A 26,217-nucleotide genomic window follows, 5' to 3' on the forward strand; every position below is an offset into this window, starting at 1 on the left:
GAGGGACTGGTGGGTTTAGCAGCCTTAAAAGTGAATAAATCCACAGGCCCGGAAGGGATGTATCCCAGACTGTTGAGGGAGGCAAGGGAAGAGATATCAGGGGACCTGGCAGTAATTTTCAAATCCTCTATGGCCACAGGTGAGGTGCTGGAGGACTGCTAACGTTGTCCCATTATTAAAAAAGGGAGAAAGGGGTAGACCAGGAAATTTCGGGCCAGTCAGCCTAACCTTGGTGTTGGCGAAGTTACTAGAAAGAATTGAGGGGCAGAATATATCTGCACTTGCAGAGACACAGATTAATCAGGGTTAATCAGCGTGGATTTGTTAAGGGAAGGCCATGTTTGACAAATTTGATCAAAATTTTTGAGGATGTAACCAGGAGTGTTGATGAGGGTAATGCATTTGATGTGGTCTACATGGACTTTAGCAAGGCTTTTGATAAGGCCCCTCATGGCAGACTGGTCAAGAAGTAAGAGCCCATGGGATCCAAGGCAAAGTGGCATGTTGGATCCAAGATTGGCTGAGAGGCAGAAAGCAGAGGGTGATGGTAGAGGGATGTTTCTGTGACTGGAAGTCTGTTTCCAGTGGGGTTCCACAGGCTTGGTGCTGGAGCCCTTGCTGTTTGTGGTGTACATAAATGATTTGGACTTAAATGTAGAGGGTATGATCAAGAAATTTGTGGATGACACGAAAATCGTTAGGGTGGTAAATTGTGAAGAGGATAGCCGTAAACTGCAGGAGGATATCAATGGACTGGTCAGGTGGGCAGAGCAGTGGCAAATGGAACTCAAGCTGGAAAAGTGTGAGGTGATGCACTTGGGGAGAGATAACAAGGCAAGGGATTACACTATGAATAGTAGGACCCTGGAAAGTACTGAAGCTCAGAGGGACCTTGGTGTGCATATCCACAGATCCCTGAAGATAGCAGGGCAGGTAGATAAGATGGTTAAGAAGGCATATGGGAATCTTGCCTTTATTTGCCAAGGCATAGAATACAAGAACAGAGAAGTTGTGCTGGAACTGTATAAAACGCTGGTTAGGCCACAACTGGAGTATTGCGTGCAGTTCCGGTCACCACATTATAGAAAGGATGTGATTGCACTGGAGAGGGTGCAGTGGAGATTTACCAGGATGCTGCCTGGGCTGGAGAGTATGAGCTGTGAGGAAAGATTGAATAGGTTGGGGTTGTTTTCCTTGGAGCAGTGAAGGTTAAGAGGGGAGCTGGTTGAGGTGTATAAGATTATGAGGGCATGGATAGGAAGGCACTTTTTCCATTGATAGGGGGGGGTCAATAACCAGGGGGCATGGATTTAAGGTAAGAGGTAGGAGGCTAAGAGAGGAGTTGAGGAAAAATGTTTTCACCCAGAGGGTGGCGAGAGTCTGGAACTCTCTGCCTGAAAGGGTGGCTGAGTCAGAAACTCTCGTGACATTTAAGCATTTAGACATTCGCTTGTGTTGCCATAGCCTCCAGGGCTATTGGCCAAGTGCTGGAAAATGGGATTAGCGTAGTCAGACCTTTGTTGACCGGCGCGGACATGACAGGCTGAATGGCCTCATTCTGTGCTGTAAATGTCTGAGTCTACATCTGTCCATGCCATATCGGTAGAAGTGACCACCACACAGTCCTTGTGGAGACAAAATCCTGTTTTCTCACTGACGCTACCCACCATCGTGTTGTGTGGTACCACCACCGTTCTAAATGGAATAGATTTCAAGCAAATCTAGCAACTCAAGCCTGGGCAACCATGAAATGCTGTCAGCCATCAGCCGCAGCAGAATTGAACTCAACCATAATCTGTAACCTCATGGCCTGGCATCTCCCCACTCTACCATTACTGTCAAGCCAGGGGATCAACCACTGGTTCAATGAAGAGTGTAGGAGGGCATGCCAGCAGTGGCACCAGGCATACCTAGAAATGAGTTGTCAACCTGGTGAAGCTACAACACAGAACCACTAGTATGCCAAACAACATAAACAGTAAGTGATGGACCGAGCTTACCAATTCCACAGCCAACGGATCAGGTCTGAGCTCTGCAGTCCTGCCACATTGAGCCGTGAATGGCGGTGGACAATTAAACAACTCACTGGAGGAGGAGGCTCCACAAATATCCCCATCTTCAATGATGGGGGAGCCCAGCACCTCTCTTCAAAAGATAAGGCTGAAGCATTTGCAACAATTGTCAACCAGAAGTGCTGAGTGGATGATCCATCTCAGCCTCCTCTGGAGGCCCCCAGCATCACAGATGCCAGTCTTCAGCCAATTCCATTCACTCCACGTGATGCCAAGAAATGGCTGAAAGCACTGGATACTGCAAAAGTGATAGGCCCTGACAATATTCCAGCAATTGTACTGAAGGCTTGTGCTCCAGATGTAGCCACGCTCCTAGCCAAGCTTTTCCAGTTCCGCTACAACACCAGCATCTACCTGGCAATTTGGAAAATTACCCAGGTATGTCCTGTAAGCAAAAAGCAGGACAAACCCAACCTGGACAGTTACCACCCCATCATTCTACTGTCTATCATCAGTAAAGTGATGGAAGGGTCACCAACAGTGCTACCAAGCGATGCTTACTTAGCAGTAACCAGCTCACCGACGTTCAGTTTGGTTCCGTCTGGGTTCACTCAGCTCCTGACCTCATTACAGCCTTGGTTCAGACATGGGTAAAAGGGCAGAATTCCAGAGGTGAGTTGAGAGTGACTGCCCTAGACATCAAGGCAGCATTTGACTTGTGTGGCATCGAGGAGCTCTAGCAAAACTGGTCATTGGGAATCAGAGGGAAAACTCTCCAATGGTTGGAGTCATAACTAACACAAAGAAATATGGTTGTGGTTGTTGGAGGTCAATCATCTCAGCTCCAGGACACAACTGCAGGAGTTCCTCAGGGTAGTGTCCTCAGCCCAACCATCTTCAGCTGCTTCATCAATGACCTTCCTTCCATCATAAGGTTAGAAGTGGGGATGTTCACTGATGATTGCACAATGTTCACCATTCACATCTCCTCCGATATTGAAGCAGTCCATGTCCAAATGCAGCAAGACCTGTACAAGATCCAGGCTTGGGCTGACAAGTGTCAAGTAACATTCACATCACACTAGTGCCAGACAATAACCATCTGTCTTCTGAAGAAGAGTCATACGGACCCGAAACATTAACTGTTTCTCTTTCCACAGATGCTGCCAGACCTGCTGAATTTTTCCAGCATTTTGTGTTTTTATTAAAGAAAAATGTTGTCTGCTGTGGAGTTCTTGATTTCTGTAGTGGTGACTGTGATGTGAACAATGTTAAAGAAACACTGAGCACAGACAAACAAATAAATCCATGCAAAGAACAGGGCATAACCCATAAAAGCATGGATATATGGCACTGGGAAAGCCCAGATAACATGACATGCATCATATAGGAGATGGAAAAACAAGATCCCAAACTACCATCATTGCACCTGTATAAAGAAAAAGTTCTTTGCGTACAAATTTTTGATGGCAGAGGAAGCATTGCTTTTAACTTTGTTCATTGCCGCAAAATTATTGTCCACCTCTTAGGTTTCATCTTCTAATAAACAGTTCAGTTGATCCTAAGAAATGGGATTTAGTCCATCGCAACTGTTCTGCCAGTCAATAAGATTACGACTGATCTAATTGCGGCTTTAACTCCACTCCCCTGCTTTTCCCCAATAATCCTTGACTTCTTGTCAAATGGGGTTACACCAAGGCTCTACAACTGAAGCATCTCTTCCTTTGCTGTCACCTTTTGCCATTATTGTTGACAACCTCTGGCATTTGCACATGCACAGTTAAATGTACTACAGGTTCTACTATTGCAGTGTTTGCTGATGGTATCTACGCAATTCACTGTAATGGTGTAAACCTGGGCTGATTACCCACTAATAGCACACAAAGACAGATGAACAAGTTAGTGCTTGTGCAATCAGGAGTAACTGAGTTTTTAACATCATAATATGAACATAAGAAATTTGAGCAAGAGTAGCCATTCAGCCCTTTGAATCTGCTTTGCCATTCAGTAAGATCATGGCTGATCTGATTGTGGCCTTAACTCCACTTTCCTGTCTGTCCGCATAACTTGACACCCTTGCCAATCAAAAATCAGTCTAACTCAGCCTTGAATATGTTCAATAACCCACCCTTCACTGCGCTCTATGGAAGAGAATTCTAAACACTTAACGGTTCTCTGAGGGAAGAAATTCCTTCTCCTCAGTGTTAAATAGGAGACCCTTATTTTGAAATTGTGCCCCTTCGTTCTAAGTTTCCCCACAAGAGGAAACATCCCCTCAGCCTCTGCCTTGTTAAGCCCACTCAGGAGCTTTTATGTTTCAATAAGATCACCACTCGTTCTTCTAAACTCCCATTGGCACAACCTATTCAAAATTTCCTCATAAAACAAATGCCTCCTTCCATGAATCAGCCTAGTGAACCTTCTCTGAACTGCTTCCAATACAATTGTGTCCCTCCTTAAGTAAGGTAGCCAAAACTGCACACAGTACTCTAGATGTGCTCTCACAGATGCCATTGTTATGATCCACAGCTGAGGTTACCCCTGGACAAGCCTGGTCCCAGAGTAGAACCCAACTTGATGAATCCTAACTTTTTTATTTTTGTTTGTTTAGATATGTGGAGAGTAGCTACTGAAAAGAGGCACAAGAGTCAGCTGATGAATTTTTAACAAAAGAATAAAACATTTATTCAACAAGAAAAGATGAACTATATTACAATACTCCTTCACTCACAACTATGCCTTTACAGATGTATACAGATTTGTAAGGATAACACAAGTTACAAAAGCTATCTTATACTCTAATGTTCACAGTAAGTTCACATTTCATGTAAACCTATGGCACCCTGTGGCCAGACACACACCATTCTGAAACCAAGTGACAGATTCTACCTCAAACAGATGCTCTGGATCTCTTCTCAACTCCCCCCAGACACATGTCACACCCTGAACCAACCAGTCTCACTGAGTTCCGTCTTTCACATGAGCGATTCCAATCTCCACACTCCGAGGACCCCACCTTGGAATCTTCTCCCAAACTGATGTTTTCTTTCAGACACTATCCAAAAGGATTCACCTCCATGGTTTTGAACTCACCTTCTGATGTTCCTCTTCCCTGGTTGGTCACGTGCATTCAAGCTGTCTTCCATGCACTCTCTCACCAACTCAGCCTTAACAGTACAGCACTGTTTTACGTTTTTTTTAATATATATATATTCATGGGATGTAGGCTTCGCTGGCTGGGCCAGTATTTATTCCCCATCCCTAGTTGCCCTTGAGAAGGTGGTGGTGAGCAGCCTTCTTGAACCGCTGCAGTCTATGTGGTGTAGGTACACCCACAGTGCTGTTAGGAAGGGAGTTCTAGTATTTTAACCCAGACAGTTGTCAGGATGTTGAGTGATTTGGAGGGGAACTTCCAGGTGGTGGTGTTCCCATCTATCTGCTGCACTTGTCCTTCTAGACAGTAATGGTTGTGGGTTTGGAAGGTGCTGTCGAAGAAGCCTTGATGAGTTACTGCAGTGCATCTTGTAAATGGTACGTATTGCTGCCACTGTGCATCGGTGGTGGAGAGAGTGAATGTTTGTGGATGTGGTGCCAATCAAGCGGGCTGCTTTGTCTTGGATGGTATCAAGCTCCTTGAGTGTTGTGGGAGCTGCACCCATCCAGGCAAGTGGGGAGTATCCTGACTTGTGCCTTGTAGATGGTGGACAGGCTTTGGGGAGTTAAGAGGTGAGTTCCTTGTCACAGGATTCCCAGCCTCTGACCTCTTGTTTCCACAGTATTTATATGGCCAGTTCAGTTTCTGGTCAGTGGTAACCCCTAGGATGTTGATAGTGGGGGATTCAGTGACTCTGTTGCTTGGTAATTGCCAGTCTCATAGTTGCACTGGAACACATTGGCTAGGCGATTGGCAATCTATGGAGCACAAGTCTTCAGCGCTATTGCCGAAATATTGTCAAGGCCCATAGCCTTTGCAGTATCCAGTGCCTTCAGCTGTTTCCTGATATCATGTGGAGTGAATTGAATTGGCTGAAGTTTGGCACCTGTGATACTGGGGACCTCCAGAGGAGGCCAAGATGGATCATCCACTCAGCACTTGTGGCTGAAGATTGTTGCAAATGCTTCAGCCTTACTTGTTGCACTGATGTGCTGGGCTCCTTCATCTTTGAGGATGGGGATATTTGTGGAACCGTCTCCTCCAGTGAGTTCAGTTGTCCACTATTCATGACTGGATGTGGCAGGACTACAGACTTAGATCTGATCAATTGGTTGTGGTATCACTTAGCTCTATCTATTGCTTGCTGTTTATGCTGTTTGGCATGCAAGTAATCCTGTGTTGTAGCTTCACCAGTTGACACCTGAATTTTAGGTATGCCTGGTGCTGCTCCTGTCATGCCCTCCTGCACTCTATTGGACCAGGGTGGAGCCCCTGGCTTAGTGGTAATGGTAGAGTGGGGCATATGCCCGGTCATGAGGTTACACATTATGGTTGAGTGCAATTCTGCAGCTGCTGATGGCCCACAGCGTCTCTTGGTTACACAGCCTTGAGTTACCAGATCTATAAGAAATCTATCCCACTTAGCACTGTGATAGTGCCATATGTGAATGGTGGGTATCCTCAATGTGAATATAGGATTTCGCCTCCACAAGGAATGTGCAGTGGTCACTCCTACTGATACTGTCATGGGGAGATGCACCTGTGGCAGGTAGGTTGGTGAGGATGAGGTCAAGTATGGTTTTCCCTCTTGTTGACTCCCTCACCATCTGTTGCAAACCCAGTCCAGCAGCTATGTCCTTTGGGACTCAGCCAGCTTGGTCAGTCGTAGTGCTACTGAGCCACTCTTGATGATGGACATTGAAGCCCCCTTACCAGAGTATATTTAGCGCCCTTGCCACCCTCAGTGTTTCCTCCAAGTTCTGTTCAACGTGGGAGAAAGTTGAGTACTGATTTATCAGCTGAGCTGGGGGGGGGGAGAGGATGTGCTAATCAGCAGGAAGTTTCCTTGCCCATTTTTGACTTGATGCTATGAGACTTCATTGGGCCTGGAGTCGATGTTGAGGACTCCCAGGGTGTCTCCCTTAATTCCATGTGTATGTCCCAATCTTTATTTTTCTTGCTGTATGCATTGTTCACTTATATAAATGTGGTCCTTATTAAGCCCTTCATCTTCACACAAGAACCACCTTCCAAGAATATTCTCTTTTATAACTGGGAGAGAGAGACACACATTCAGAAAATCACAGGTATTTATACACACAAAGAAACCAAAAAATAGACATCTCATTTTCTGTTGTCATTTAAATAGAGATAGTTATCATCAAAGTTACTCAACTTGACAGCATTCGAAGATTTCTGTTCATTTATAGAAGTATGTTTCATATCAGTGTTTTCAACAATTCCATTTCACAGTAAGCTAGCATTCATAAGACCAACTTGAGACTGAATAATGCTTGCAGAAAAGCACTGAGTGCCTTTAAAAAAATGTGGACATCCAAAGGATGAAATTTAATGTTGGCATGGATGTAAAGTGGTCAGTAGTGGATCATTGTTTGTTCTGCACTCTACCTAGTTTCTATTCCATTCACATCAATAAAAAGTAAAATTGTGTGGATGTATGTAGGCAGTCAATCCATTCCTACCTGTCTTGCACTCTGCCAAAAATGCTGTATTTTTAATGTGTTCTTGGGATGTGGATGTCGCTGGCTAGGCCAGCATTTCCTGCCCATCCCTAATTGACGTTGAGAAGGTGGTGGTGAGCTGCTGCCTTGAATCGCTACAGTCCATGTGGTATAGGTTCAACTACAGTTGCTGTTAGGGAGTGAGTTACAGAATTTTGACCCAGCGACTGTGAAGAAATGACAATATATGTCCAAGTCAGGATGGGTATGTCTTGGAGGGAACTTCCAGGTTGTTGCATTCCCCTGTGTCTGCTGTCCTTCTCCTAGATGGTAGTGGTCGTGGGTTTGGGAGATGTTGTCTTAGGAGGCTTGGTGAGTTTTTGCAGTGCATCTTGTAGATGGCACACACTGCTGCTGCTGTGTTGGTGGCTGATGGAGTGAATATTTGTAGATTCTGCCCCTCTTACAGAAAAAGAAAAATGTAAAGAGAAATGCTCATATTGAAACTTAGAGACACATTGTTTGGACCCATCTTGAAATGCATGCATTGTTAACATCAGTGGTGTTAAACTTCATAACAATTCAGGAGTTTGATATGCTCTGTATAAAGCTCTTATCTGTATCAGTATGATTTGTATATACTGTCTTTTCTGTATAGCTGTCTCACATTTTGCATCCTTATGAAAGGGAATTCACGTTCTCCTTAAAAGGTTGCACTTTCTAAAAAGTGTTTTTTGTTTGTCTTCAAAAATTATTTCATCTTCAGTAGTGCAGCTCATTCTGTGGAGCAGCAGAGCGTTAAAATATATTGTGTGTAGCCTAGTTTTGATATGATGTAATGTACAGTCTATCTTTGTGTAAGATCGATGTACACAGTTATCATTTCTAAAGAAGCAGTAATGCAAGTATGAAAGCGAGGGATAGATATTAATATAACATAATAGAAAAATAAAGATCCTGTTGAAATGCCTGTGATTGCCACATAGCTGCAGTTTGCTGTTAACTGCGCTTTTTTTTTGCATTCTCATTGTATGAAATTCTCATTAATCTTCACACAAGGCTGAACTTTCTGAGCATATCCTCTTTCATGCCAGAAACTAATGATTCTTATTATCGCTATGTATTCCAAGCCCCTCACTTTGCTCTAAGCAATATCACAGACAAATATATCATAGATGAAAATTAATTAAGGGGGACTTGGCAGTATAGTACCAGATTGTTATTAGATACTGGCCTATGACCTCCAGAACCTGGGTTCAAATCCATTCTGGACTAAAGGGTTGGTTGCCTTTAAAGGTCCAGTTTGAAATAAGTTTGGACAGTCTCAACCCAGATTGTAATGGGCATGGACATAAAGAACATGGTCCTTGTCAATAAATTGACAATCCTACTTTGAGAACAATCTGTTTGAAAAGTAAAATGGTCTCACTGGTGGATTAAGGTTGCTTTTCTAATGTTGGGTGATGTTAACCTGTGCTTCCTACTGACAGTGGGTTCTGAGAGCAAAAAACATCCAGTCTCATGCCTAAACATTTTTGCTAAAGGAAACAGGTGGTGCATATTCTGTGTTTTTTCTCCCCCTATCCATTTTCTGTACTACTGTAGGAGATGGCTCTTCCATGGGTACATTTCCACAAATGCTGATGTTTCTCAGTATCTCAGCATATGAGTGAACTTTGAGTGTCAGAAACCTATCCGATAACGGGGACATCACAGTTGAGCCCTATTCTGTTTCCTTATCCTGTTTATCTTGTAACATCAGGGTCACTTAAGTAGCCGTCTTTGTCCCTTTCCCCAAACTAATTTGTTGTGTGTTGGGCAGTTTTAGTAGCTGTACATTTATTTCAGACACCTTCAAAAGCATTCTCCAGCTTCCTGAGACTTGTTTGTAACATTCTATGCTGAGTTTGCTCTTTGTACAAAACATTTTGCTGTTGCAGTAGTTGAAATGTGCATCTGCTTTTTCATCAATTCTTTTATGTTTAGTGCAATGTTGTGATAGATGAGCAAAGAAAAGAAAATGCTGCAATTGATTTTAGTATGCATTCAACCCATCATTGCAATAGGCATATTTATAGCATTTATAGTTTTTGTGAAAGGTAAATCGTGTTTGACTAATTTATTAGAATTATTTGAGGAAATAACAAGCAGTGTTGATAAAGGAGAACCTGTAGATGTGATGTAGTTGGATTCGCAGAAGGCATTGACAATGTGCCACTCAAAATAAGAGCTCATGGTGAAGGGGTAACGTTATCATGGTTAGACGATTGGTTAGCTAACAGGAAACAGTGTAGGAATAAATGGGTCGTTCTCAGGTTGGCAAGATGTAACAAGTGGAATGCCACAGGGATCAGTGTTGAGGTCTCATATCAATGACTTGGATGAAGAGACTGGATGTGTGGTTGCTAAATTTTCTGATTACACAAAGATAGGTAGGAGAGTAAGTTGTGAAGACATAAGGAGTCTGCAAATGGGTATAGGTTACCCTCCATATACCTAGCAGCCCACCGCCACCTCCTCGAGGGGAATTAGGGATGGGCTGTAAATGCTGGCCTAGCCAGCGATGCCCACATCCCATGAATGAATTTAAACAAGTGGTCAAAAATTTGGCAGATTGAGTATAATGTGGGAAAATGTGAACTTGTTCACTTTGGCAAGAAGAATAGAAAACGGCACATTATCTAAGTGGAGAGGGATTGCAGAGCTCTGTGGTACAGGGGGAAATCTGGGTGCCCTGGTCCATGAATCACAACAAGTTAGTATGCAGGTACAGCAAGTAATTAGAAAGGCAAATGAAATGATGTTGTTTATTGCAAGGTGAATGGAATATAAAAGTAAGGTTTTGCTATAGTTGTACAGGGTGTTGGTGAGAGCATATCTGAAGTACTGTCTACAGTTTTGGTCTCCTTATTTAAGAAAGGACATAATTGCATTAAAGGTAGAGCAAAGAATGTTCACTTGACTGAATCTTGGAAAGAAAGGGTTATCTCATGAGGAAGGGTTGGACAGGCTGGGCCTGTATCCAGTTGAGTTTAGAAGAATGAGAGGTGATCTTTTTCAAACACATAAGTTCCTGTGGGGACTTAACAGGGTGGATGCTGAAAGGATGTTTCCCCTTGTGGGAGAGACTAGAACTAGGGGACACCGTCTAAGAGTAAAGGGTCTCCCATTTAAGACAGTGATGAGGAGAATTTTTTTCTGAGGGTGGTGAGCCTGTGGAACTCTCTTTCCCCATAGAGAAGTGAAGCAGGGAGATTTTTAAGGTAGAGTTAGATTCTAGATTGACAGTGGAGTCAAAGGGTATAGTGGGTTGACAGGAAAGTAGGGGCCACAATTAGAGCAGCCATGACCTTATCGAATGTTGGCACAGGCTTGAGGGGTTGAATAGCCTATTCCTGTTCCTGATTTGTATGTTGATATTTCGCATAGTGATGATATTATTGGATTAGTAATCCAGAGACCTGGATGACTGCCCTGGAGACATGAGTTGAAATCCCACTGCAGCAGTTTGAGGAATTTAAATTTAATTAATTAATTAAATCTGGAATAAAATGCTAGTCTCATTAATAATGATTGAAACTACCAGATTATTGTAAAAAATTAATCAGATTCAGTAACGTCTTTTGGGGGTGGAAATTTGTCATCTTTACGTGCCCTGGCCTACATATGACTCCAGACCCACAGCAATGTGGTTGACTCTTAACTGCTCTCTGAAATGGCCCAGCAAGCCCTCAATTGCAGGTGGCTCACCACCACCTGCTCAAGGACAATTAGGAATGGATAAGAATTGCTGCCTGGTCAGTGATGCTCACTTCCCAAGAACATTTTTAAAAAATATATAATTGCAGGAAATTTAGTGAAATTTACCACATGCTGTTAGTATTTGTATAATTTGGATTTAAGCTTTCCATTTCTTTTTCTGTATGAAAAAGGATCTACTGCTGTAATAATTGTCCTGTGTTGATTGTGTGGTGACTGGTGTGTTTTTATTTCTGTAGAGGATAAGGCTGCCCAGTCCCTATTGAATAAATTAATCCGCAGTAACCTGGTTCAATCGACGCATCAAGTTGAAGTACTCCAGAGAGATCCAAATTCCCCTCTGTACTCTGTGAAGTCCTTTGAAGAGCTACATTTGTAAGCATTTTTCTCTTATTTTGCTGTTTAAGTTTCTGTCAGTACCATCAGATGTGGATAAAAATGCCTGTTTGATAAGCCTGCAACTCCAATGTACCAAAAACTCCCCATTCTTTCTTACTGTACTGATTGAGGTGCAGCCCTTCAATGTCTAGCTCTTATGGAAGTGTAAAATGTATTTTCCAAACAGCTGCCTTTTAAACTCTCTTGATAAGCAGTAGCACCTTTGGATGCAAGTTAAGGTTTTTTCTCCCTTGTGCTCAAGGATGAGATTGCGTAGGGGAAGATTTGAGCTCCAAAGAGCCAGACAGTTGGTCACATTTACGCTATAACTGAAAAATTCCCTCAATTTATACAGTTTAATACCATTGAAGATTTAGAGTTGGCCACACATCGCAAAAGGTACAACCTGGGAGGGCAATTACATGGAAATCCAATGAGTTGTTCAACACATCTCTTGAGACCAAATGCAACTTGCTGCTTGATCAAAAAACACCTTTTTCTTAATTAATTTGAGGATCAACGTCTTTGTTAGGTTCCCGCAGACCAAATGTCTCCTGTAAAAGCAAAATACTGTGGATGCTGGAAATCTGAAACAAAACAGAAAATGCTGGAAAAACTCAGGTCTAGCAGCGTCTGTGGAGAGAGAAACAGAGTTAATGTTTCGTGTCCATGTGACCCTTCTTCAGAGCTGAAGGGAAGTGGAAACGTGATGAAATTTATACTGTTTAAGAGGGATGGGGCAGGTGGAGCTGGATAGAACGCCTGTGATAGAGGGGGACAAATGAGTGATTGTCAAAGATGTCATGACCCAAAGGACAAACGGAGTGTAATGGTAGTGGTAAGTGCTAAAAAGGTGCTGATAGTGGCATAAAGGTAAGAAAGCAGAATGTGATAATAGCAGAACAAGGGTAGCATTGTGTAAAAGAACAACATGGAACAAGTAACAGACAGCCCTGTAGGGGAATGGGCGGGGGGGAGGGGAGCACAGTGGTGGGGAAATAAAAGATAGAAAATGGGATAGAAGGGGGGAAAGAAAAAGGGTTAAAACCATGGAAAAATGAATAAAAATATAAATAAGTGGATAAAAAATGAAAATGCATGTAGAAAAAAGGGGATTAAAAAAAAATAGGTGGGGTTGGAGGAGAGAGTTCATGGTTCTAAGTTATTGAACTCAATATTCAGTCCGGAAGGCTGTAAAGTGCCTAGTCGGAAGATGAAGTGCTGTTCCTCCAGTTTGTGTTGAACTTCACTGGAACAATGCAGCAGGCCAAGGACAGACATGTGGGCATGAGAGCAGGGTGGAGTGTTGAAATGACAAGCGACAGGGAGGTCTGGGTCATGCTTGCGGACAGACCGAAGGTGTTCTGCAAAGCAGTCACCCAATCTGCGTTTGATCTCCCCGTCCTTGGCCAGCTGCAGTGTTCCAGTGAAGCCCAATGCAAATTGGAGGAACAGCACCTCATCTTCTGACAACTTCAGACCATGAACTCTCTCCTCCATCATCACCCCCTTTTTAATCCCCTTTTTTCTACATTCATTTTCACTTTTAACCGCTTATTTTTATTTATATTTTTATTCGTTTATCTGTTGCTTCATCCCCTTTTTATCCCCCTTCTATCCCATTTTTTATTTTATTTCCCACCAGTGTGCTCCCTCCCCCCCCACCCATTCCCCTACAGGGCCGTCTGTTACTTGTTCCATGTTGTTCTTTCACACAATGCTACCCTTGTTCTGCTATTATCACATTCTGCTTTCTTACCTTTATGCCACTATCAGCACCTTTTTAGCACTAACCACTATCATTACACTCCGTTTGACCTTTAGTTCATGACATCTTTTTCAATCATTCCTTTGTTCACCCCCTATTGCTGGCCGTCTATCCAGCTCCACCTGCCCCACCCCTCTTAAACAGTATAAATTTCATCACATTTCCACTTCCCTTCAGCTCTGAAGAAGGGCCATATGGACATGAAGCATTAACTCTGTTTCTCTCTCCACAGGAAACATTAGTATGCAGAGACTGCAAGTGATTAGGAAGGCATATGAAATGTTGTCATTTATCGTAAGAGGAATGGAATTTAGAAGTAGTAAAGTGTTGCTACAGCTGCACAGGTCCTTAATGAAGCCACATCTGGAGTATGGTTTAGGTCTCCTTACTTAAAGGATATAATTACATTAGAAGCAGTTCAGAGAAGGTGCACTTGACCAATTTCTTGGGTTGTTTTATGAGGAAAGATTGGATGGATTGGGCCTGTATTGGGAGTTTAGAAGAATGAGAGGTGATCTTGAAACACGTAAGGCCCTGAGGGATCTTGACAGGATGGATGCTGGGAAGATGTTTCCCCTTAAGGAAGGGGCTAGAACCAGGAGAGACAGTTTAAAGAAAAGGAATGGTCCATTTAAGATGCAGATGGTGAGAATTTTTTTTCTGAGGGCTGAGAGTCTGCAGAATTCTCTTCCTCAGAGAGCATTAGATGTAGAGGGTCCTTACATTTTTTAAGGCTGTTTGACTCCCTTGTCAATCAAGAATCTAAGGTGAAAGTGGGTGAACAGGAAAGTAGGGTTGAGGCCACAATCAAATCAGCCATGATCTTATCAAATGGTGGAGCGGGCTCGAGAGGCTGGATGGCCTTTTCCTAATGCGTGTGTGCATATGTAGAGCTTCACTCATCTATGTAAAGCAATCAAATCTAAGTTGCAATCAAATCCAGCTCCATGAGTAAAGTCTGTTGCTACATTACAGTCGGTTAGAGAGTCAATTCAAGAGAGCTGTTTCATGCATTTGTGGTGGTAGAGACCAAGGAGTATGTTATCCAGTCAGGAGATTGGGCAGAAAATACCCTTGCGCAAAAACAAATTCCTTGTTCAGAATATATACCAGGTATAAATAATGAAAAGCAACTAATTGAAATATATATGCTGTAATTTCCTACAGAAAGAAGAGGAATAAGCAAAAATAATTCTGTTCCAGCTTGAACTGGGTTTACTGTTTTCCGAGTCATCAATAATTATATAAATCATATAACTTCACCAAAGCTTAACTCATTTAAACACATCCTAAATGCTGTGTAATTACAGAGAAATTCTAATTTTACTATTTTATCTCCCCTTTGGACAAGCTTTTGGTCATCTGGCCTAATATCTTCTTAGGTGGCCCAGTGCCTAGTTTTGTTTTGATAACAAAATTTGTACAGCACTCTGGGATGCTTTACTATGTTAAAGATGCTATTTAAATACAAGTTCTTGTTTCAAATAGAAGCTAAAAGGAATAGGAATAAAACCTAAACTTGATTTAAACATAAAGCAATTAATTTATTTGCTGAAGAAATTCTGTTGTTAAAGTTTATATCACCCGAGAATGGGGTGAAACTCAATTCCCATTATACAGTTCTGAAGAAGAATCATACGGAGCCACAATGTAAACTCTGTTGCTCTCTCCCTAGCATCTGCCAGACCTGAGTTGTTCCAGCATTTTCTGATTCTGCATCAGATTTCCAGCATCTGTAATATTTTGCTTTTATTTTAATTCCTATACATTAGGTCACTATGTGTATGTTACTAAATTTCAAAATACTTTAATGGCATTTTGTGAGCTTCCATTTTGAGCACCACTTGGAGTAAGCACTGAGGGTAGTAAGGGTGTGGAATGTACTCTGGATGGGGGACTTAAATGTCCATCACCAAGAGTGGCCCAGTTACACCCGACAGAATGAACTGGCCAAGTCCTAAAGGACATAGCTGCTAGCTTGGGTCTACAGCAGGTGGCGAGGGAACCAACAAGAGGGAGAAACCTACATGACCTTGTCGTCACCAACCTGCCTGCCAGAGATGCATCTGATCATGACAGTATTTGTAGGAATGACCACCTCACAGTCCTTGTGGAGACAAAGTTCTGCCTTCATGTACCCTCAATGGTAGTGCCATGCAACACGACTGTGATAAATGGGATAGATTTTGAACAGATCGAGCAATTCAAAACTGGGCATCCACAAAGCGCTATGTGCCATCAGCAGCAACAGAAATGCACTCAACCACAGTCTTCAACCTCATGGCCTGGCATATCCCCCACTCTATCATTACCACCAAGCCAGGGGATCAACTCTGGTTCAATGAGGAGTGCAGGAGGGCATGTGGGAGCAGCACCAGGCATACCTAAAGATGAGGTGTCAACCTGGTGAAACTATCACACAGGACTGCTTGCATGCCAAACAGCATAAGCAGCAAGCGATAGACAAAGCCAAGCGATTCCACAACCAGTGGCTTAGTTCTAAGATCTGCAGTCCTGCCACATCCAGTAATGATTGGTGGTGAACAATAAAGCAACTCACTGGCGGAGGAGGCTCTACAAATATCCCCGTCCTTGATGAAGAGGGGCCCTGCACATCACTGCAAAAGATAAGGCCGAAGCATTTGCTGCAATCTTCAGCCAGAAGTTCCAAGTGGATGATCCAGCTCAGCCTCCTCTGGAGCTCCCCAGCATCACAGATGCCAGTCTTCAGGCAATTCTATTCACTCCACATGATTTCAAGAAATGGAAGACACTGGATACTGCAAAGGCTATGGGCCCTGACAATACTCTGGCAATAATGCTGCAGACTTGTGCTCCAGAACTAGCCATACTCCGAGCCAAGCTGTTCCAGTACAGCTGCAACACTGGCATCTACCCAACAATGTACAAAATTGCCCAAGTATATTTTGTACACAGGGATCAAACCCGGCCATTTACCGTCCCATCAATCTACTCGCGATCATTAGTAAAGTGATGGAAGGGGTCATTAATGGTGCTATCACATGGCACTTGCCTAGCAATAACCTGTTCACTGATGTTCAGTTTGGGCTCTTGCCAGGGCCACTCACCACCTGACCTCATTGCAGCCTTGGTTCAAACGTGGCCAAAAAAGCAGAACTCCCTAGGTGAGGTGAGAGTGACTGCCCTTGACATCAAACCAGCATTTGACAAAGTGTGACATCAAGGAGCCCTAGCAAAACTGGAGTTAATGGGAATCGGAGCAGGTGGTGGTGGTGATGAGATCTCTGCTGGTTGCTGTCTTACCTAGTGCAAAGGAAGATGGTTGTGTTGTTGGAGGTCAGCCAGCTCAATTCCAGGACATCACTGCAGAAGTTCCTCAGGGTAGTGTCCTTGGCCCAACCATCTTTAGCTGCTTCAATGACCTTCCTTCCATTGTAAGGTCAGAAGTGGGGATGTTCGCTGATGATTGTGCAATGTTCACTATTCACGACTTCTTAGATACTGAAGCAGCCTATGTCCAAATGCAGCAAGACCTGTACAAGATCCAGGCTTGGGCTGACAAGTGGCAAGTAACATTTGCGTCACACAAGTGCTAGGCAATGACCATGTCCAACAAGAGAGAATCTAACTATCGCACCTTGACATTCAATGCATTACTAGTACTGAATCCCCCACTATCAACATTCTAGGGGTTGCCATTGACCAGAAACGTGAATTGGACTAGCCATATAAATACTGTGGCTACAAGAGCAGGTCAGGGGCTAGGAATTCTGCGGCGAGTAACTCACCAACTGACTCCCAAACCGTGCCCGCCACCTACAATCAACAAGTCAGGAGTGTGATGGAATACTCTCCACTCGCCTGGATGAGTGCAGCTCCCACAACACTTGAGAAGCTTGACACCATCCAGGACAAAGCCTGCTTCATTGGCACCCCATTCACGTTCACTTCCTCTACCATTGATGCACAGTGGCAGCTGTTTGTATCATCAACAAGATGCACTGTAGCAATTCACCAAGGCTCCTTAGCACCTTCCGAATCCATGACCACCTGCATCTAGAAGGACAAGGGCAGCAGACACATTGGAACACCACCATCTGGAAGTTCCCCTCCAAGCCACACACCATCCTGACTTGGAAATATATCGCCATTGCTTCACTGTCGCTGGGTCAAAATCCTGGAACTCCCTTCCTAACCGCACTGAGGGTGTACCTACACCAAATGGGCTGCAGCGGTTCAAGAAGGCATCTCACCATCACCTTCTCAAGGGCAACTAGGGATGGACAATAAATGCTGGCCCAGCCACCGAAGCCCATATCCCATGAATTAATGAAACAACTTAACAAATTTACTTCAGATGTTTATATTCACAATACAAATCTTCACCTCAAATATGTCTGTCTATTCCATTTTGTAGTAGAAGGTGCTTATAACTTCTTCTAAACGTCAAAGGGTTTTGAACTTCAGTACACAAAAAGCACCCAATAAATAAGAGTGCTCGGAATGAAATTTAGTTGCCAGCAGAGATTCTCAAATGCTGTTTATTAGGTGAAAAAGCAAAGAGGGGGTCTTAAGCACTCCAAAAAAAGTATGTGGGGGGGAAGAATTGGGGGAAAGATGATTGTCATGTTTTAGTTTTTTCCAAAGACTGTTCTTTCAGCCAATTTTATTGCATAAGTCTGTAAAACTTGATGCTCATTGGTGCTGAGGTTCTAGATCTCTCAAAGTCGATTTCATTCAGAAGGACAAGCTAGTCCACTTTTAACCAGGGCTGGAGGATGTCACCAAATCAAAGTTACTTAAAAAAAGAAGGGATCTGACTTTGTTCTGTTGTTGCTTTTGTGGTATTTTATGCTTTTCAAAGAAGGTAACTTGGACTTAAGTAGCTTTGATCGCATCACTGAGAACGAACAGGGTGGATTGGAATGGTTGAACATGTGAAAAGGCTGAATTAATATTGGCAAGTGGTTTGCTGATTGCCTTCCCTTCTAATCAAAACTGTTCAAGGATTTTTTTGGAAGCAGAACATGTAAATATCTAGTGCATGTTGATAGTAATATTTTGAAGGTAATTTTTAGTCCTGGGAAGATTATAATTGAACAGTAGAAATGGGATAAATGCAATGAAAGCAGCCTGTTGATCCCAGGGGTTAACAGCTGGAAAGGTAAGATTAAAAACAGTAGCTGGGCTTACTTAGCTGGGGAATTGGAGACAAGGTGTCTACACTGCTTGCAAAGAATTTCAGCCCAGAGTGTTGTTTATTTTTGGGAGTTAGAGCTACAATTAGTTTTAAAAGTATTCAGTGAGCTCTGGAAGGCTGAGTCATTGTGGAGATGGGTGGAAGTTAAGATTCTAGGGTTTTGCTGTGTCTGTGTGTTTGCTGGGGGGAATGAGTGTTCTGCAACAGGGGAAAAGGCCAGGGTGAAAAGATGCTGCTGCTAGCAGGCTCCACGCAGAAAAAAATGTTGCTGTTTACTGGCTCTGTGTAGTCGGGGCTCAGGAAAAGTCCTGGGGTGCTTGAGAAGGTGGCAGAAGGTCACTGGGTCTGTGCTGGAAAGAGAGAGTCAGAGCAAGCCCCGAGAGCTATTTATTGCTTGGTGTAGCTGGGGAGCTTGGAGAAATCCATGGGCAATGTCAGCACAGTGAAGCTAGCCAGCTATTAAAGAGCTGACATTGCACCAGTAAGTAGAGGCTGGCGTGCAGACTTGGAAACCCAGGGGAATAGAGTCTTGGGAGATGAGATTGAAACCCTGAGAGGTGTGCTGTCATTGAGGTAGCCCAAGTTGGAGTGGTTTTGAGTGAATTCAGAAGCTTGACCTTCGAGAGTGAAAAGTTTGGAGACCCTCATGAGTGAGACACAGCTTCAGTGAGATTGGTTGACTCAGTTTTTGCTGATGCTGAGAAATCCATGGGATCTGTCTTGGTCGCATTTGCCATTTATAGTGTAATGTGGTGTGTTTGACCACTGTTTGCCTGTTAATTCACATATACCTGATATTAACCCTGAATGTTTGAATATAAGAAGATAGATGTTGTAAATGGTTTCATCTTTTTGACCTGATATAGTAAAATTTATTTTTGCTCAACACCCATGGAATCCTTGTGGCTTTATTCAGTTAGTAAGTGCCTTGAATCCCAATCTTTGTCTACTTTGAACAAAATGTTATTGGTCCCTAACTGGAATGTACCAAAAGTTTGGGGGTCTGATCAAGGATCATAACAGCATCTACAATGGAGTTATTACCACATCACTTATTTTCATCTGAAATTACTGGTGCCATATTACTCTTGCATCTGTTTCTCATGGACCTGTGATAGCATCATTTTCATTCAGCCTCATGTCCACAAAGCGTCTCAGCGTCATTTCACGTGCAAGGATCTGTCAAGTCCTTGTTTTCCCCCCTTAGTGTGTTGCGAGAGAAAGTCAGTTGAATTTTTTTTGCTACAGCGTCGACAAAATGATATAATTCTACTATTTCTTTGATATAGTTAATGCCAGGGCATTTTCCAGAACAATACTAAAAGGTTTGTTGAGCTTTTTCTTTTATGAAGGCAGGGTCTTGGATTGATTAATACCCTGGCTCTATTTTCAAAGCATTAATCATGATTGTGTAATTTGTGAATCAGCATTTTTCTAACTAACGTATTTCTGAATGGCCTGAGTTCTATACACACATGACTGCATTATATCATGACTAACCTGAGGCTACACATCACTCTGTGAAGCATGATTTCTCACAGTTCGACAGCAATTTACATGTAGTTCTCCAGCACAGCATGCAGTATCCACTGCTCACGGTTCGGTCTCCTGTACATTGGGAAGATTAGCTGATCACAATATTCTGTCCACAAGTGTTCAGCACAGTGTTTGGCATAATTTGCGGTGATTGTTTCTAGTGATACTTTCATCCATAATGGTTTTCCAGTCAAAATGTTTGCATAGGAACAGGAGTAGGCCATTCAGCCCATCGAGCCTTCCACGCTATTCAGTTAGATCATGGGTAATCGCCTACTTCAACACTACTTTCCTGTGCTATCTCCATATCCCTTGATGGTATTAGTCTCCAGAAATCTGTCAATTTCTGTTTTGAACATGGTCAATGATTGAGCTTCCACTGCCCTCTGGGGTAGAGAATTCCAAAGATTCACCACCATCTGAGTGAAGAAATTCTTCCTCATCCCAGTTATAAATGGCCTACTCATAACCCTGTGGTTATGTCCCCTGGTTTTAGACACACCAGCCAGAGGAAATATCCTACCTACATCCACCCTGTCACACCCTGTAAGAATTTTAAAAGTTTCAATGAGGTCACCCCTCATTCTTTGAAACTCTAGCGAATGCAGATCCAGTCTCCCGTAATAAGACAATCCAGCCATCCCAGGGATTATTCTGGTGAACCCCCATTGCATTTGCTCTATGGCAAGTATACCCCTGCTTAGATAAAGGGGCCAAAACTATATGTAATACTTCAGGTCACATCAAGGCTCTATACAACTGCAGCAAGACCTCTTCACTCCTGTACTCAAATCCCCTTGTGATCGAGGCCATCATACCATTTGCCTTCCTAATTGCTTGCTGCACCTGCATGCTAACTATTAGTGACTCATGAATAAGGACACCCAGGTTCCTTTGGACACCTGCACTTCCCAACCTCTCACCATTTAAAAAATATTCTGCCTTTCTGGTTTTTCTACCAAAGTGAATAACTTCACACTTATTCACATTATATTCCATCTGCCATGTTCTATCCCATTCACTTAACCTGTCCAAGTTCTCTTGAAGTCTCTTTGCGTCCTCCTCGCAACTTAAGTTCCCACCCAGTTGGTGTCATCAGCAAATTTGGAAATATTACAACTGGTCCCCACATCCAAATCATTTATATAGATTGTGAACAGCTGTGGACCTAGCACTGATCCTTGTAACAACCTGCCATCCTGTGAATGATCAATTTATTCTGACTTTCTGCATGTAAATAATTCTGAATCCATGCTAGCATGTTTCCCCTGATCCCATGCGCTCTAATTTTATTTACTAACCCCCTGTGTGGGACTTTATCAAAAGCCTTTTGAAAATCTAACTACTGGTCCCCCTTTATCTATGCTACAAGTAATATCCTCAAAAGACTCCAAGTTTGTCAAACATGATTTCCCTTTCATAAATCCATGTTGACTCTCCCCAATTTTACCATTACTTTCTAAATGTCCAATTATCACATCCTTTGTAATAGATTCTAGTATTTTCCCTACTACTAACGCCAAACAAACAGGCCTGTAGTTCTCCCTTTTCTCTTTTCCCCCACTTCTTAAATAGTGAAGTCACATTTGCTACTTTCCAGTCCGCAGGAACATTTCCAAAATCTATAGAATTTTGAAAGATAACCACCAATGCATCCAGTATCTCTCCAGCCACCTCTTTCAACACTGGGGTGAAGCTTATCTGGTCCATGGGATTTATCAACTTTCAGTCCAATTAACTTTTCCGGTACTGCCTCTTTGCTAATAATTTCTTTTAGTTCCTCAGTTTCACAAATCACTTGGTCGCTTAGTATTTCTGGGAGATTTTCTATATCTTCTTTCATGAAGACAGATGCAAAGTAACTGTGTAGTTTCTCCTCCATTTCCCTGCCCCCACCTATAATGCACCCACATTTGCCTTAACTAATCTTTTCCTTTTTGACATACCTAAAGAAGTTTTTTTTACAGTCTTTTATGTTCTTCGCAAGTTTACATTCATCTTTACATTCTCTTTTCTCTTTCTTAATTAGTTTCTTGGCCCTCTGTTGGACTCTAAATTTCTCCAAACCACTTTTTCTGCATCCTTATAAGCCACTTCCTTTGATCTAATGCAATCTTTAACTTTTGTTAACCACAGTTGATTTACCTTTCCTTTTGGGTGCCTTAGAGGAATGTATATCTGTTGTAGACTATGTACTATTTCTTTAAATACTAGCCATTACCTGTCTACCGTCAAATCTTGGTATATTTTCCCAATCCACCGTAGCCAACTTGCCCCTCATATCTTCATAATTTCCTTTCTTCAGATTTAAGCCCTAATTTCAGAATTAACTATATTGCATTAAAACTGAAAGCAAAATTCAGTCATATTATGGGCACTATTTCCCAAAGGCTCCTTTACAGCGAGGTTATTAATTAGCCCTTTCTCATTACACAGCACTAAATCTAAATAGCCTGATGCCTCGTTGGCTCCTCAATGCACTGCTCCAGAAACTCATCTCATACACAATCCAGGAATTCCTTCTGCAGAGTATTCTTGCTGATTTGGTTAAGCCAATCTGTGGAAATTGAAGTTGCCCATCATTACTTGAATTTCCCGACCGATACCACGCCAACATTAGTACTATAGTTTGGCGGCCTATAAACAGCAACTACCAATGTTTGCTGCCCTTGCTGTTTCTTAGCTCCACCCAAACTGATTCTACACTTTGATCCTTCAATCGAAGATCCTCTCTTAGTAATGTACTGATCTGATCCCACATTAAGAGTGCTACCCCACCTCCTTTTTGTTTTTGACTTTTCCTCTTAAATGCCTAACATCCTTGGATATTCAGTTCCCAATCTTGGTCATCCTGTAGCCACGGCTCCATAATGGCAATTAAATCATTACTCATTTACCTCAATTTGTGCATTCAAATCATCAATCTTGTTGTGAATGCTTCGTGCATTCAGAGTGCCTTTAATTCTGTTTTTTTAACTCTATTCTTACTCTATTTGATGCTCCTGCTTTGTCTGTCTTCTATTTTTGTTCTCTATACTTTTCTACTTCCTTTTACCAGTTTTGCTTCCCTTGAATCTGAGCTCCCTCTTGTGTTCCCATCCCCTTGCCAGCCTCGTTTAAACCCTCCCCAACAGCACTAATGGATTTTCCTGTGAGGATGTTAGTCCTGATCCTGCTAAGATGCAGCCCGTCCATTTTGTACAGGCCCCGCCCGCTCCAGAACCAGTCCCAGTGTCTCAGAAATCTGATACCGTCCCTCCTACACTAGTTCTGTAGCATGTGTTCGATCGCTTGATTCTCCTATTTCTATGCTCATTAGCAAGTGGGACTGGAAGTAACTGAGATAACCACATTAGTGGTCCTGCTTTTCAGTCTCCTTCCTAGCTCCCTGAAGTCTGCTTTCAGGTCCACATTCCCCCTTCCTACCTAAGTCATTGGTACCGACATGGACCATGACCTCTGGCTGTTCACCCTCTCCCGGAGGAATGTCCTGCAGCTGTTGCAAGACATCCTCAACCCTGGCATCAGGGAGGCAACAAACTATCCTGGAGTTGCATCTGCAGCCACAAACGCCTGCCTGTTCCTCTAACTAATGAATCCCCTATCACTATTGCTCTTCCCCTCTCCTTCCTCCCCTCCTATATAGCTGAGCCACCTGTGGTGCCACGAACTTGGCTCTGACTGCACTCCTCCGAGGAACCAACGCCCTCAGTAGTATCCAAAATGGAAAACTGTTTAGCGAGCTCCTGCGATGACTTGCCTGGTTTTCCTTGGACTGCCTGGCAGTCACCCATTCCCTTTTTTGCCTCCAGACTCCTAACCTGCAGCGTGGCCACCTGTCTGAATGTGCTGGCCACATAGCTCTTAGCCTGCTGGAGGTGCCACAGTAAACACGAGTTGTCGCTCAAGCTACAAAAACTGGAGCTAAGGTTTCTGCAGCTGGTGACACTTGCTGCACATTTGGTCATCTAGGTCACCGGTAGCGTTCCTGAATTCCCACAAACTAGAGGGCACTGATTCCACACGGGCAAGCCATGCTGCCATGCCATAACTTTTCTTCACCTTCGTTAACTTTATTTTACTCTGCTTTACTAATTTTAATTTAACTTGTCCTTAACTTATTAAAACCTTCCAACTGTTGATAATTCTTACTATCACTAATAAATCCGACTAATACTTAACACACTTTACGAGTTGCAATAGATCTTATTTATAGCACCTCTTTCCTCTGTGCACCAGCTTACCATGTGAGCCTCATTCGCTACTCACTCAGTCTCTGTCCAACTTAGGCATAGTCTCCCGACTGCACGCCCCTTACTGCGTATTAAAGACATGCTGTTCCCATCACAGAGGCGCCACATCTTTATTTTTTAAGTATGATGATTTAAAACTAAGCCACCAGGCACTGAAGAAAAATTCTAATATAAAGTTTTTTTTTCTGTGCAGTATCTGTTTTACTAACTCTGTCATTTAGCTGAGCAAAACTGGAGACCATCAATATAAGATAGACACCAAGAAGTTAAAAAGGAATTCAGGAGGATATTCTTTACCCAGAGTGTGGTGAGAATGTGGAACTTGCTGCGATGTGGAGTGGTTCAGGTGAATAGAATAGATGCATTTAAGGGGAAGCTAGATAAACTGTGGGGTTTGGGGGGAGGGATTGGAGGGTTATACTCAATTAGATGTGGAAGAATGGGAGGCAGCTCGAGTGAAGCATAAATCCCGGCATGGACATATTGGACTAAATGGTCTGTTTCTGTCCTGAATGTTCTCTGTAAATGGTTTATTGTGCAATATTGATTTCAAAGGCAACGGAGTTTAGCTTTGAGGCTGAGCATTTGAATTGCAAACGTGAAAAAGGCCTTCTTAGAAACCTGTTTCCATTTCCTCATTACATGAATTGTATTAATTTGTATGGCGTGTATTGATTTTAGGTTTTTTTAATAAACAGTAGTAAGGGATGTTGAAGCTCAGTTAAATGCTATTCAATCTCTCGATGGATGATTTGGAGTGATCCTGTTTGACAGGTCATCTCATTGTTTATGTACCCTGGACGATAGGGGTGATAGCACCATTTAGTTTTGGAACTGATCTGTTAAATTTATTTTTGCGTAAGAAATTATTTGTTCATTGTAAGATATTGTTATAAAACTGTAAATGAGTGATATGAATATGATTGAACAGTATTTTGAGAGAAATGCAATTGAGGATTCATGAATGAGATACTGTCAGTTACTCAGATGAAAGGATTTGTTACACCAGGTGACAATCTTTACAACACTTAGCTGAACTATAGAAACATAAAAAACACAGAAGGAGGCCATTCAGCCCATCATGATATTGCCCCATGAAAAAGAGCTATACAGCACCTGTCCATGACCATATCAGTAAGAGTGACCATCACACAGGTCTTGTGGAGACGAAGTCCTGACTTCATATTGAGGATACCCTCCATTGTGTTGTGTGGCACTATCACAGTGCTAAATGGGATAAATTTCAAACAGCTCAAGACTGGGCACCCAGGAGGCGCTGAGGGCCATCAGCAGCAGCAGAATTGTACTCAACCACAATCTGTAACCTCATGGCCCTGCATATCCCCCACTCTACCATTACCACCAAGCTAGCTACCTTCCTGGTTCAATGAAGAGTGCAGGATGGCATGCACCAAGCGTACCTAAAAATGAGGTGTCAATCTGGTGAAGCTACAACACAGGACGACTTGCATGGTAAACAGTGTAAACAGCAGGTGATAGACAAAGTTAAGCAATCCCGAAAACAACAGATCACATCTAAGCTCTGCAGTCCTGCTGCATCCAGTGGTGGACAATTAAACAACTAACTGCAGGAGGCGGCTCCACAAATATCCCCATCCTCGATGATGGGGGAGTCCAGCACATCACTGCAAAAGGTAAGGCTGAAGCAGTTGTAACAATCTTCAGCCAGAAGTGTTGAGTGGATGATTCGTC

At 42.8% G+C, this 26,217-nt stretch overlaps 1 protein-coding gene across 1 annotated transcript in view; it reads left to right on the plus strand.

Annotated features, from left to right (window-relative positions):
• The window catches only part of LOC121288016 (ATP-dependent RNA helicase DDX19A-like), a 79,177-nt gene that overhangs the window by 3,819 nt on the left and 49,141 nt on the right, over positions 1-26,217 (plus strand). Inside the window, exon 4 of the mRNA XM_041206230.1 lies at positions 11,627-11,762. Within this exon, the coding sequence (XP_041062164.1) occupies positions 11,627-11,762 (136 nt within the window). The remainder of the gene's footprint in view (positions 1-11,626; positions 11,763-26,217) is intronic.

Source organism: Carcharodon carcharias, chromosome 15 (assembly GCF_017639515.1).
Source record: "Carcharodon carcharias isolate sCarCar2 chromosome 15, sCarCar2.pri, whole genome shotgun sequence".
NCBI lineage: Eukaryota > Metazoa > Chordata > Chondrichthyes > Lamniformes > Lamnidae > Carcharodon > Carcharodon carcharias.